Here is a 13,890-nt window from a genome sequence, read left to right as displayed (position 1 = left end):
TTTCTAATAATTGTGGTCTTAGATTATAGGAAAGATTTTTAACGTTTTACCCTAGATACTTCTAAATTGTTTTCATATATGAGTTACCATGTGATTGTTTTAATTTATGAGTTAGCATAAGATTGTTTTAAAATTAAAATACAGACTCCAAACCAATCGCATCTTCAAAAATGCTTGTGAATAAAAAAAAAAATATATATTCATAAAGCTTTTTGCGAGTGCCACCAGAACTCTGGTTGTGGTGAAATTTATAGATTCTATCTCATTATAAACATGGTGGCACCGAGATCATTTCATTATTAAACTTGGGGATATCTAGATGGGCTGTTGTGTATACAATATGTCACTAAAATTGAGTGTGAGCACAATAACCTTTTTGTAACTTTGTTTTAATTCTAATTTGGTAATAGTGAATCAAAATGCAGGAAGTCACATATTTTACATAAAAACAGGATGATTAATGTAAGTACCTGAGCTGGTGTTCTGTGCTGAGTAGAGAAGACCCTTGAACTAAGTGATGGACAAAGCTTTCTATGAAACAATCCCGCAAAATCATTGGCCATATGTTTCTATGCCCTAAGTTTCACTGTCTCTCTGTCCCAAGATTCCAGGTTCTTTTATTCCATCCTGTTCCTCTTGTAGTGAGGAGTTAGAGCACATTTTGACCTTCACTGAAAGAATCAGCAGGAATCAGTTTCTGGTACCAAAGTCCTCCCACTCTTGTTATCTGTGTTAGTATTTCCAGTTATTTGGGTGGTATTTCCAGGCTTGCACTAAATTCACCTCCTAACAGATGCAGGAATAGTTTTGTGGAGGAAAGCATCTGGAAGAAGTATTCTAGAAATCTGACCCCCAGTTCTTTAAAGAACACATTGGTTCTGAAGTGTAGTGTTGGATGGTTTCCAAAGAGATATGCTTCCATAATTCTACATAGCATCTTCATAGTCCACGTCTGTAATGTCCACGTCTGTAAAGTTTGGCTTCTTCAACCTAGAATAAACGGCTGAGTCCTAGAAGAAAGGTACATAAATAAGACCAGAAGAGGCGGACATGTAGGCCAAGTCTGTACCACTGTTTTCCCCAAGCAGCCTGAAGGAATCTGATTGTAACAGTTTGATAGCCACAGAAAGGGGAAGTTCCAGGTTCCCTATCCCACCCAATGAAGGGTGGAACTGAGCAGGGAGGAGAAGCTAGAATGGAAACTAAAAAGCACTTGAGAGAGAAGGTGAAAAGGAGAAGGAAGAAGACTTGGAAGTGGTACATGGAGCAGAGAGACATGTGAAGAAGCCACACTTGCTTCGTGGCCTTGGATTTGTACCAGGGACTTGATGGACATGGAAGGAGACACTTGAAAGAGACAGAGATGTGGGTGAGAGACCCGAGGGGAGACTGGCAATAGCAGCCTTTAACTTGACTTGTATTTTGATGTTGCTCTTTTCCTTCCAAACTTGCCTGGCTCCTTCTGCATGGTTCCCAGTCAGAAGGAGCCTTAGACTTATGGCAAGTTTTCAGGCCTTAGTAGGCCTGCTTAAAACCTACCCTGTTTGGGGGCATATACCCACAAGGGGATGGGTAACTTTGGGTGTTTAAGTGGAAACTATTTTAACCATATTCCTTCTCTTCTCTTCATTGCACACTAATTGGATAAAAGTTCTGTTTTGTTGACGGTCTTACCACTAAGAGTATGTTTTGTTCTTAAGTGGCTGATGACAGATCCCACTTACAGCAGGTGGGTTTGGGAGTCCTACGGTGCCCCCGATCTGCCTGTTAACACTTTAATGGTACACAGCACACAAAATGGGGCCCCTGGCAGACTGTGGTCAGACTAGGCCTACATTTTCAACAACCTTCACCCCACTGGTGGACTATGTATTGATCCTGATAGGCTGCAAGCTGACCAAACATAACACCTTCTCTCACTCTCATAGACAGCTAGGCAGTCCTGTGACTGCCATTTAGAAGGCTGTCAGACTTTTGTGTTCATCAATTAAATTTAGCACGTCACTGGAGTTCACAAGCCATGTGGACTCTGTCCTGAGACATCTGGCTCTGTGCCTCCCCACAGTAGACAAAATGGCAAGGCACCCCCCCAACCTTGCACATAGCAGAGATGAAATAGCTGCAACTTTCCAAGAGTATTTTTGTATCATCAATGATGTTTCTAATTGTCCAAGGTTTACAAATTACTGATTCTTATGATACAAATCACTATTAGTTTAACTTTCATTCAATATGAATTTAGTTTCTGCAGGTTGTTTGGTTAACCTCACCATGCAAAGAGATATATGTGTGGTTCAATGGTATTTCAAGATGATGGTCAAACAAACAGAAATTTTAGACTGAGCATACACTGTAGTCTACCAGTCATGCCCACTGTTAAAGGAAATGTAAGCCTCCAAAATATCCTTGTACAGTTATTGTTATTGATTGTTATTATCAAAGTTTTTATCCACATTATACATGGAAGGGGGGATAATAGAGTAGATAGACATGTGTTCTTTTGTCTTTCCTAAATGGCATAATTTTAAAAGTTTAAGAACCTGTTGCCAGAAGAAACAGAAAGGGAGAAATAATAATAGGGACTCTAACTTACCTTATATCCATTATGAGTCGTTGGGGGTTCCGCTATGGAAGAAAAGGTTATGCTATAAGATTTCACTTCAAGTCATTCACTCAATTTGTATTAATAAAGGGTTCGTCCTCTCCTATTTCCCATGGATTGATTTCCATTCATATTTTCTGTCTCTCTTCTCTACCTATCTACCTATCATCAATATGTTTTTCTTACTATACAAAGGAAAATTGGCCACCTGGGGGCTAAGTAGGTTCTTCATGAGATTTACACCTCAACATTTCTAGACCACCACGTATGGGATAGAATAGCAACTCATGTTGTGATGGGGGCTACAGGATGCAAAGGGAGGGGAGCTCAAGGGACTAAACAGCAGCCCCACCTCCAAAGTGGCCATGACTCTGGGGAGGGAGACAGACAGGAGGCCATCGGCATCATCACTGAACTCTTAAAGGTCACCTCCAGACCAAGGGCAGCCTTCAGACAGACACAGCAATGCTCACAGTTGGCTCCAAGGGCAAAAGCAACAGCTGGGCTAAGGAGCCCTGCCATACTGCCATACACAGCCACTGATGATCCTGTTGGTTCCAGAAAGGCAAAAGGGAGAGACACATTCACTCCCCCATGTCTCACCTGCTGTTGATGGACACGCCTGCTGCATATGGTATACCAGTGAGTACACCTCATCCCCACTCACAACATTCACTGAAAGAGAAAAAAGAAGGCTCCATGACAGTCCCTTCTTTCTGCCACTATCATAAACATAGACAGAGGAGTCACCTTCGGAGGTGTGTGGGGCACAGCAGGGTCAGCAGAAGTCACCCCAACTCCCTTCCCCAGCTTGTTCCTCCCACCTTGGCCCAGAGTCAGTCAGAAAGCCTCACCATTTTGGTATACAGGGTGTCTTTGCTCTGGGACAGGTGAGTTGAGGTAGGTGATTTCTTGTGGTACAGTGTTGGAAGGGCTCCTGCAAACACAGAAACGCATGCTACCTGTCTGGGAAAGCCTCCCAGATGTCCCAGACATTACTCTCTGGGATTATGAAGTAGAAGAAGAGAAGTCTGTTAGAAAGGGCCTTAAGGTGAATGCTAATTTATGGAAAAATCAGCCATTGACACAGCTGTAAGGTACAAGCCACAACCCTACCCCAAGCTGAGCAGATTGTCACTACACTGCACATTCCACAGGTGCAAGGTCCTCATCTGACTGACTCATACTACTGTTCTTGCCTCGAATAATACCATTCACACATCAGGGGTTCAGTAATGAAGAAATACTGACCCACCCCAGGAAACAAGGCATAGCAAGAGCTTGAGGAAAGACCAGAAGATAGTGGTAGGCCTGTCCCTGGGCCTGAAAGAGCACCACTCTGATTTGGAGACAAGCAACTTGTTGGCATAAACAATTACATACTATGAAAATACATCAACTAAACATTGATATCTCTGGGTGGAAATATTTTGAGAATCCTTTCCTCCCCTAAGCTTCCAAATAACTTCCTCAATGTTTATGACTCCCTGGCCCTCATTACAGAAGTGCGCATAGATCCTAACTACTCAAGATCTCTGAGACTCTCAAGACATTGCATCGCCACATGGCTTTCATCATCCACCAGAATGACTTACAGACCCCAGACAATGGTTAGCTGTGTGAATGAATGCAAGCAGCTGGCCAAAGTTCTGTAACCACCTGATACTGCAGAGCTAGGGAAGGAGATAAATTGGGAAGGATGATGAAGAACGAATTTAAATTAATTAGTTAACATATGAAATACAAGGAATAGCAAATGAATGATCAAAATTATCAGTGGGAGAACTCTGGAAAGACAATGTTTGATATAACAAAATGTGGAGAATAAAAGTTCATGAAAGAGGGCAATTCCTATTTTTTAAATGGATTGTTCTGCCTTACAGGTGCACGTGAAGAAAGCAGAGGCCTCACCTGCGTGGCTGTATGACTGGACGTCTTTCTGCAAATCAAACAAATGGACAGACATGTCAGTGCAGGGGCTATGGGTGCCATCAGAGCCCCATCAGGGCCCACGCTTGCACCAGGACACCCATCTCCAGACAGTCTAGAGGCCATCCTGGCAAACATTTAGGCAGATCCTTCATTTTGCAGATGAAGAAACAGAAGCCCAACAGTTAAGCCAGATTCCCAAGGACAGTTAATACGAGAATGAGGACTTGAGTCTCACCCTTGTGCCAATTATCATACTTGCTTTTGGTTTCAAACTACACTGCCCGATCTTATCATGGCAGGAGTCCTCAGAGGTAGGTGCTGCTGTGGTCACGCTAGAGATGGGGTGAGGTGTCCAATGATGTAGGAAAAACTTGGAATTTACTTGAGAATCTCGTGTTGACTTTTCTTGCCCCATCTCCAGCTTGCTCAGTGGAGAACTGAAGACCCATAGTAAACATGCAAATAAATATGTGGTTGCTACTGTGATAAAATATGAGACTAACTAGGTTCTCTGATGAGGAAAAATAGTAAATTGTAGGCTTTGTGGTCAGGGAGCAATTTGGAGAAAATGACATTTATGCTGAACAATGGGAAAGATTCAGCAATGAGTAGACTATGTGGATGAGTAAATAAGCATTCCAGGGAGAAGGAAACCTTTATGACAATAATCCATGATGAATAAGAACTGATGCATGGCTTTGACTGAGAGATGGTCAGTAACACTGAAATTGCTGATTGCATTTCTCTTCTAGTGACTGATTCATTGTTTTCAATAGTTACATCTTTGTATAAAAATTAAATCACAGAAATATAAGCTATCAGTTGAACCTCAACTGATAACACATGGAGGTGGAGAACTGTACTAGAAACACTGTAATAGGTGCCCTGCCTACACAGGGGGGCTGTGACTGACCTGCAAGAAGGGTGACAACTGCACAATCATCCCCTAGCATGCAGCCACAAATTCAGCCTATTTCAATAAAAACAAAGGTCACAGGAACAAAAGGACAGTATCTTTAAATACTAACCTTTTCTTTTCTTGAGCCAGCAGCAGCAAAATAACAGGGCTACAGTGGTGAGACCCATGATGCCAAGCAGCCCCTCAATGACTCCTGAGGGAAGAAGGCCTCTTTTGTCCCCGACAGGCCCTGAGGGGAGAGACGTGGCATGAGCTGCCAGGAAGAGGGCTTGGGTTTGAACAGCAAACAGCTGAGTGTGAGCTGAGGTCAAAGCCTTGGGAACATCTCCCAGGTCAACACTACCCACAGAAGTTCTGTGTTTGGTAAGATAGACCAGAAACACTGTGGGACTGGCAAAAATTTCCCAGGATGCTAGAACAGGATACTAACCCAGATGATTCCATGGCCTGAGCTATACCTGTGATGTTGAGTGTCTCCACCTCACTGCGCTGGGCCCCCAGGCCATTGTCAGCCTCACAGGAGTAGTTTCCAGAATGTTCTGCGGTCAGGGAGAGGTTGAAGGACGCTCCTCCTCCAGAGAAAGCCGAACTGCTCCCCAGGGTGACATCTTCATGATAAAACCAGTACAGGATCGGGGGAGACCCCCTCTGGGCCTCACAGTGAAGCTCGACCACATCCCCCACCATGGCCTGGGCGGGGGCCCGGAGAGTGAGCACAGGGTGGGACACTGGAACTGAGGGAGATTGGACACCGTCAGAGAGGGTTTCTGATGATGTGACAGACTCAGAACCCCTTCCCACACAGGCTCAACCCCATGGAACGTCCTCCCTAGGGAACATGGTGCCCAGTTTGCAACCTGCTGGCTGATCGGAAGGTAAGAAAGGTAACAAAACAGAACTTACTTTTGACGGTGATGCTCACCAGCTCACTGAGGCGGGGGCCCTGGCCATTGTCCGCTGCACAATAATACTGGTCAGTGTCACTCTCTCTCACTGCAGGGATCTCGAACTTCACTCTCAGTGAACGCTGAGTCTTTTTTCCCATGTTTAAACCCAGGCTCCCTTTGTACCAGAAGAAGGTGATGTCTCCTGTGCCCTCAGGGACTGAGCAGATGAGAACCAGCTTCTCTCCCTCTACAACGTGTCCCTCTGGAGGTTGAATCTCCAAACTCACATTAGAGACATGGATTCCTGCATGAACACAAGATGACAGAGGAGAACCCTGAGCATGGAGGGTGTTAAGGACAGATGGGAGGTGTGACAGTTCTGAACAGCCTCAGGTAAAGTCAGTCGCGTAATGCTGAGCTGGAGTGGCACGAGTTGGGCTGATGGGCTGGGTAAGAAGACACCATAACCATCAAGAAGATGTGGTCCATATACACCATGGAATATTACTCAGCATTCAAAAAAGATGAACACATGCAATTTGCAGCAACATGGATGGAGCTGGAAGGGATCATGCTCAGCGAAATAAGCCAGAAAGATAAAGAAAAATACCTAGAAAACCTAAATAAGAGACCAGGAAAAAGAAAAACTATAAGAAAGAAAAAAAAATCAAAATCAATAAACAACTATGAACCAGAGACACACTTGAGGGGGGGAGCAGGGAAAGGAGGGATTGGGGTCAAAATCAGGGGGTTGCAACTGATTTTGTATGGGGAATATAAAAATAAAAAAATAAGTTAAAAAAAAAAGAAGACACCATAACCTCACCAGGAGGATGCAGACTCACCTTCCTGCCCAACTCAGTGACTCGCAGATCACTGGACCAGTCATGCTGTCCTTGTCCATGGAGCAATAGCAGAGTGCTTTCAAGCCCAGATTGCAAATCAAATGGCCTGGGTTTGAATGCTGCCTCCAACTCTTACTGTGTGTGCTTGTTCAAGTCACTTAACTTCTCTGAGAACCAGGGAGGGTAGTGATAGTGCCCTTCTTGGTGCGAGAGTTCAGCTAAACACTGTGCAAAGCTCTAGAACTGGGCCTGCTGCCTGTCCAACGGCTTGTGCTGTGGCCAAGCTGGGAGCCAGTATGGGACGCCCAGCCTTCAGGAGGTCTGGACATTTGCTCTAAGGCACAATGATGTTTCTTTGTCTGAGAATGGGAGAGGATGTCGAAAGTGTCACTGACATGGAATGACATGACTCAGAGTCTCAGGACACCCTCTTACTTTTATCTCTCAAAATAACTTTTCATTCAGCCCTTCCCCCGTGGCCTCTTCCACAAGGGCTGCTCTCGCCTCCTTGCCTGGTCAGCTTTCTCCCTGCTCTGTGGTCAACACTGGACATCACCACATATTACACCCGAGTTGTTTCGGGTGACACTGAGCAACTTCTCGAAATTAGAGACCGTGGATTATGTTTACATGGGAATAGCAAGGATAAGGGAAGAGCCCTTCAGGACTCACAAAGGGAGATGCTCAGGCATCTTGCAAACAGCTCCTATTGCTGCAGGAGCAGAACACAGCAGTCAGGGAAGACCACCCTCGCGGTCTGCCCTTCCGCCCACCTGCACGGGCCCATGGCACTCACTCCGCACACGTATCTGGACACGCTTGCTCCACAGGGGTTTACTGGATCTCTCTATCCTTACTTTACACCAGTAGGACTCTGAGCTTGCTTTCCATATGGCAGTGATCTGGAGCTCTGAGGAGCTGGTCCATCCTGGCCCCAGGGTGTGGCCATCTTTGTAGAAACTGAACAGGTGCTGGGCGTCCGACTTCTGTGGTGGGAGCTGGACCGTACACGTCAGGGTCACTAAGTTCCCCTCCACGGGCTGAGAGGGGCTGGCGGTCAGAGACACCACTAGAGACAAGAATTGAACACATATTCCAGGGCATGGTATTCAGTTACTTGTAAGAGGCACTTTGTGTTTTCAGCAGTGAAACAAGACTCAAAGAGCCAGTCAGCCGGACACACAAACCACCCCTCCTACCACCCTCACAAGTGGCCCGGGAGCGGTTTTTTTGCAAGCAGCTTAGCCCCAGCACACCCTGCCCTTTGCAGCATTACCTCCTTCCAGAAGACAACCCTTACCTTTGAATTGGCTGTTACTCTCTGGAGTTTCACTATTACCACCATTTAGAATGGAGGCATAGGTGTGCACTTGCCTGGAAAAGCCCTGTGTGCACACATCCATGCACCCAGCTCCCTTGCAACTTCTTCTATAAAAACCATATTTATAAGGAGCAAATTTATTCCATACCTTATGACTCAGAGAACTATCCCTTTAAGCCACAGAGATTCTTTTCTAGATGAATTAAGAATGGGTAAAATTGTATTCTGCTTTCACCTCATTTCCTTATCTCCCAGCTGCAGCCCATGAAATATCAAAAGTCCTGATAGCATTGACTCTTTGGGTACTTGTTTATCTAACTCTTTGGGAAATTTTGACACAATTGCTAAGAAAACCTTTTTCTGCATCCATTGGAAATGTTACATGTTCTAGATCACTGAAGGGTGCTTCATGCTCCAATAGCCATAACCTCCAAGCTTCCCTGTTGCAATGCTTTACCCTGGGACTTAAAAAAAAATCAATTCCAATGACAATGCCAGAATGTTTGCTCTGTACTGGGTTATGAATACCCTGTAAGTTAGAGCTCCTTTCTCTCCTTAGAAAACAGTTGTCCCCAGAGATGGAAAAGCACAGCGTTGGTGCTGAGCAGAGAAGGGAATAAAAACATCTCTGTGCCTGCAACCCCTTCTTCTGGATGGGGCCAGGGTGGGATGCAGCAGGATATAGGAAAGGGCAGTTGCAAGAGTCTGGCACTGGAACTTGTAGCTCAGATCTTCTATCAGAAATTCTCAGACCCAGTGACTACCTGTCAAAATCTTGGTGGCAGATACTTTGTTTCTTCATCCTTGATGTGGCTTTAGATTTCTGCTTAGGCTGGGACTGGATGTGTGGGCTCAGGGGCCAAAGCTGGGCCAAGCACAGGCATGCACAATGTCAGCACAAGGTATGAACAAACATCAGATGCTGGGACAAACATCAGATGGACAAACATCAGATGTGGGGCCCAGAAGGTTGAGTCAGTTCTGAGTATCTCTGGTTACATGAATTCCTAGTCCTGTATTTCCTAGTTGCATACACAGCCAGTGTTCTTGAGGCTGCAGGATAATCTTTTTAATCCTGTGTTAACAGTTTATGCACTAGAGAGCAGGTCTCATATATCTTGCATTTAAACACACTTTAGTGATAGATTCCTTGTGGGGAAAAATTTCCTACACTATTCATCAGGTAAAGGTAAGACTGAATCAGGATCAAAGCAATGAAGCAAATTTGCGTAACTCAGAGTCTGAGAGAAAGCATACTGGGGTAACAGATGTGGCTGCAGAGCTATGAATAAGAATGTGGCCGCATCACTGCTTCATTTTGCATGTGGCCTAAGGACTAACTGCAATGATGTTCTTGGACATGACCTTGGCATTTCCTGCATCTGCCCTGGTAAAGTACCCAGCTGGCAATCACACATGGAACTTACAGCCTCTGAGATTATAAAGACAAAGATTCTTCTAACATCAGCCTTCAGCACTCTCTTTGGGCAGCCTCTTTCTCCCTAAGCCAGGACTTCCCACAAATAAGACTGTGGTCTTGAGAAGGTCAGAATAAGATCTGCTCCCCCAACAGAGCAGACACCCGTGAAGTTCAGAATCTGATGTGGACAGAAGCAATCTAGGCGCGGGGGACTGCAGACAGCTGTGTGCCTCTGCAGCTGTCAGCGGTCACACAGACATCCCTGGCTTCCTGCATGGGCCCAACATACAAGATACTCACAGAGAGTGAAGAACAAAAAGAAGTGCAACTCACCAGTTGGTTCACAGAGTGGAGCTGGGAGGGAAACCAGCAGACATTAGTACAGAGTAGCAAATCCCAAAGCCTAAGTGATGTTTACTCCCTGGGGAGCTTTCCTAGCAACACACCCCTTCCCTTGTGCCCTCCCAGCACCGCTCCTTTCCTCAGAAGCTCTGTCCTTACTCTTTCTCCTCCTTCTGTCTTTTCTTCTCCCCCTTCACTCACCTTCCCCTTCTTTCCTTCCTCCCTTCTTTTTCTCTTTTTCTCTGTTCCTGTCCCATTCCACATTCCTTCCCTTACCTATCCAGAAAACAGCATGTAGTGTCATTGTATGATCACAAAGAAATTTCCAATAACTTCTCTCCTCTATGATGAGGAGGTGTTGCCTTTATTCTGTAACTACTTTGCAATTTCCTTCTTCAAAAAACTCATTCTCTTCTCAGAAGCTTGATGATCTAACTCTTCTCTAACTGACTCATGGTATCAACATGATGGACGTCAACTGAGCAGAAACGTAAATGAAATCAGAGAGCAAGTCTTCCAAATGTTTGGGAAGGAACATCCCTAACGTGGAAACAGAAAATGCAAAGACTTTAAGAAGAAATGAGTTTGTCCAATGAGGAATGAGAAGGTGACCAGGTGTGTATGTGGGGGATGTGGGTGTCAGTGATGGACATTAGTGTGTGAGATGTAGGTCAGAGGCAGCATGCGGGTACTTGTGAACTTTTTAACAGTTCTGGAGTTCATTCTAGACATAATGGAGAGCTACAGACAGTTCTGACTTAATTTACATTTTTTAAAATCACTCTTACATTGTGAGAACAGCCTATAGATATGCAAGAGAAGCAGGGAGAACATTAATGGGAGATTACACTGGCAGAGCAAAGGTGATCACTCAGATTAAGCAGCACTGGTGCTGTGCAGTGGCCAGATTTCAGTACATATTTTGAAAGTCGAATCAATGGGAATTGCTTTTGAATCAGATGAAAACTGTGTATAAAAAAAGATGAATAACATATGACTCCTAGATTCTTGGTCACAGCAATTGAAGAATGGTGGGGACATTTACAGAAGAGGAGATTTTGTGGGAAGAAATAAGTTAAGGTGTTAGTGGTGGTGCTAGTGGATTGGACCTGTTTGGACATGTTGAATTTTTTTTTTTTAATAGAGGCATGTTTTATTTTATTTATTTATTTGTTTGTTTGGTTTTGTTTTGTTTATACATGCACTGGGTACAGTCAGAAGCACGGGAGGGTGAGAGAATTCACCAGAGCCAGAGCGGGGAGCAGTGCAGGCAGAAGGACCGAAGTACACTGCTGAGGGGAGCAGCGGGCGGCAGGAGAGGTCTGCGCGCCATGTGGGACCCTCCTCCGGTGGCCGGGGAGCAGCCGGGGATCGAACCGGCGCTGCAGAGGCTGCGGGCAGCTTCGCAACCCAGCGCTCAACCGCTGCGCCACCGGGGAGCCCCTGGACATGTTGAATTTAAGATGCCTATTAGACAACTGATGGCAGTTGAATACATGAATGGTATTCAAAGGAGAAATCAAAGCTTGAGCTCAAACAGTTAAAGTGGCAGTAAAGTGACTAGATTGTATGACTTTGGAAAGTGATTGTAGATGAAGAAGTCTAGGTATCAATCTTGGAGAAGTCAAACATTTGGGGGTCAATAAAGCAGCAGGCATTGTTTAGGAAAAAACTCAACAGAATATGGCATTCCAGAAGTTAAGAGAAAAAGTCTTTCTAGGAGAGGGTGATCAACTATGTCAAATACCCCTGAAAATTTGAATAAAATGAAAATTGAATCCTAAACAAGGAAAACATATGGGAGTTTGATGATATTAGCAAGAGCTCTTTCAATGAAGATGGAAATGAAATATTGTAGTGGGCTCAAGACAGTATGAGAAAGAATTTTAAGGCCCTGTAAGAGGCTACTAGAAGCCAGGGGTTGTGAGTGGGGGAGGAGTTGACTGCAAATAGATCTGGGGCATGAGGGAATTTCTGATGTGATAGAAATGTTCTGTATTGAGTGTGCTAGTGGCCACATCACTGAAAATCTTTGTCAAAAACCATAGATTTTTTTAAAAAAGTAGATGATATATTAAAAAAAGTCTCTTACTATAATATAAACTTAAAGTTAATTTTGAAAAAAAAAGGATGGAAAGAGAAAGTGAAAAACATTAACTCTTGAAAAACGTATACGGGGAGACAGGAAAAAGATTAAGTAAATGGAAGGACACCATCAGGTCACATTTTTATTACTTTAAGTTAAAACATATACTGTTGCCTTGGGGTTCAAGGCTTTAAGGCTAGACAAGCCTCCCACCCTCACCTTCCCTGTGTGTGGGCAAGCGGGAGTGGGGAGGGAGCAGGATGACCTAGGATGGGGGGGGGTGCTTCCAAAATACAAACAGCAATGTAAAACAATGCCACCTCGATCAAAAATAAATAATTAAGAAGATAGTATAGCATGTTTGTATATTTATGGGACTAAAGACAAATGTTGAAACATTTTAACAATGTAACAAGGGTTTGGAGCCAGCAAGAAAGAGGGGACCAGCACAAATGGAGATTCATGTCTTCGGTGGAGTGAGGGCACTATTCTGATGATGGGGGGAGGAAAGAGGGTGTGTGAATACAGTGGAGGGGAGGGCAGGTGGATAAGTTTTACGGGAGAAAGATGAGGAAATTATCCTATGATTACTTAGATTTTTTCAGTGAAATATGAAGCAAAGTTTAAAAAATGAGAGTAAGAACTGTGAAGCTTGAGGAGAAAGGAATGTAAAGTAGTGGCCATCAGAAGGGAGAGCACAGACCCTGAATGTGTAGAATTACCTCCTCGTGGCCACCTGAGGCAGGTGGTCCTACAGTTAAAGGTGATAAGTTATAAAGATTGTGCCACTTGTTTAAAGTCACACCATACAAACACGGGAGTGAAACAAGTAGAAAGATGTACTTCATCTCAGGAGAAAACCGTTAAGCAAAGAGAGATGAAGATGTATCCAGGGCATATTGTGATGGATTACTGAATGTAAGCTGAGTGCTGTGAGAAGCAAGGAAATGGAGTGTAGTAATTGATAAGGGAAAATAATCTTGGGAATTTGAAGACATTTGGAGATAGATTGTCAGAGAAAGTGAGCTGGAAATATTAAAATCAGAATTAATAGTGGAGAGATGGACAGTGAAGTTAAAATGACAATTTTTCTCAAAAATCTGGCCTTCCACTCTACTACTTTCTGTCTGACTCTGAACCCTTAGTTGGAGGTGACTATCTGAGCATCCCTAAGCATTGCCAAGCAAAACCCTCAGAGCTCCCACAGCTCTCCAGGATGTGGGGCACCAGCAGATGGTTCCCACACCCTGCTCTGGGTGGTCTACTTACCACAGATCAACAGCAAGAACTTCAGCAGCATGAGGACTAGGTTGGGTGCTGCAACTGGAGATGCCCTTTCATCAAAAAAAGAACTTACTTCAGAGTCAAAAGGCAGCACCTAGTCAAAGGGTTACGGAAATTAGGGTCAGAAGTCACATGCCAGCACCACTTTACATAAATAGAAGAAGAAACAAGAATCCCCTAATAGTAAATCTGCACTTCCTTTCTGTACAAGCTGAGAAAAATAAATGTGCTCAATTTTTTAGTTTGCTTTAA

At 44.2% G+C, this 13,890-nt stretch overlaps 1 protein-coding gene across 1 annotated transcript; it reads right to left on the bottom strand.

Annotated features, from left to right (window-relative positions):
* Nucleotides 1–926: 926 nt before the first annotated feature.
* On the bottom strand, nt 927–13,654 carry FCRL1 (Fc receptor like 1). The gene is made up of 11 exons (XM_037500783.1): nt 13,624–13,654; nt 10,260–10,280; nt 7,982–8,254; nt 6,357–6,644; nt 5,912–6,187; nt 5,563–5,682; nt 4,514–4,541; nt 3,457–3,539; nt 3,206–3,277; nt 2,594–2,625; nt 927–1,010 (listed from the first exon to the last, which is right to left on the bottom strand). The coding sequence occupies exons 1-11, from the start codon at nt 13,652–13,654 to the stop codon at nt 927–929; spliced, it is 1,308 nt and encodes a 435-aa protein (XP_037356680.1).
* Between the last annotated feature and the right edge of the window lie 236 nt (nt 13,655–13,890).

The sequence above is a fragment of the Talpa occidentalis genome, unplaced genomic scaffold (assembly GCF_014898055.3).
Source record: "Talpa occidentalis isolate TD23 unplaced genomic scaffold, MPIMG_talOcc4v2.1 talOcc4.9, whole genome shotgun sequence".
Taxonomy (NCBI): domain Eukaryota; kingdom Metazoa; phylum Chordata; class Mammalia; order Eulipotyphla; family Talpidae; genus Talpa; species Talpa occidentalis.
The sequence above is the reverse complement of the archived record's forward strand: the minus strand, read 5'-3'. Positions and strand labels throughout refer to the sequence as shown.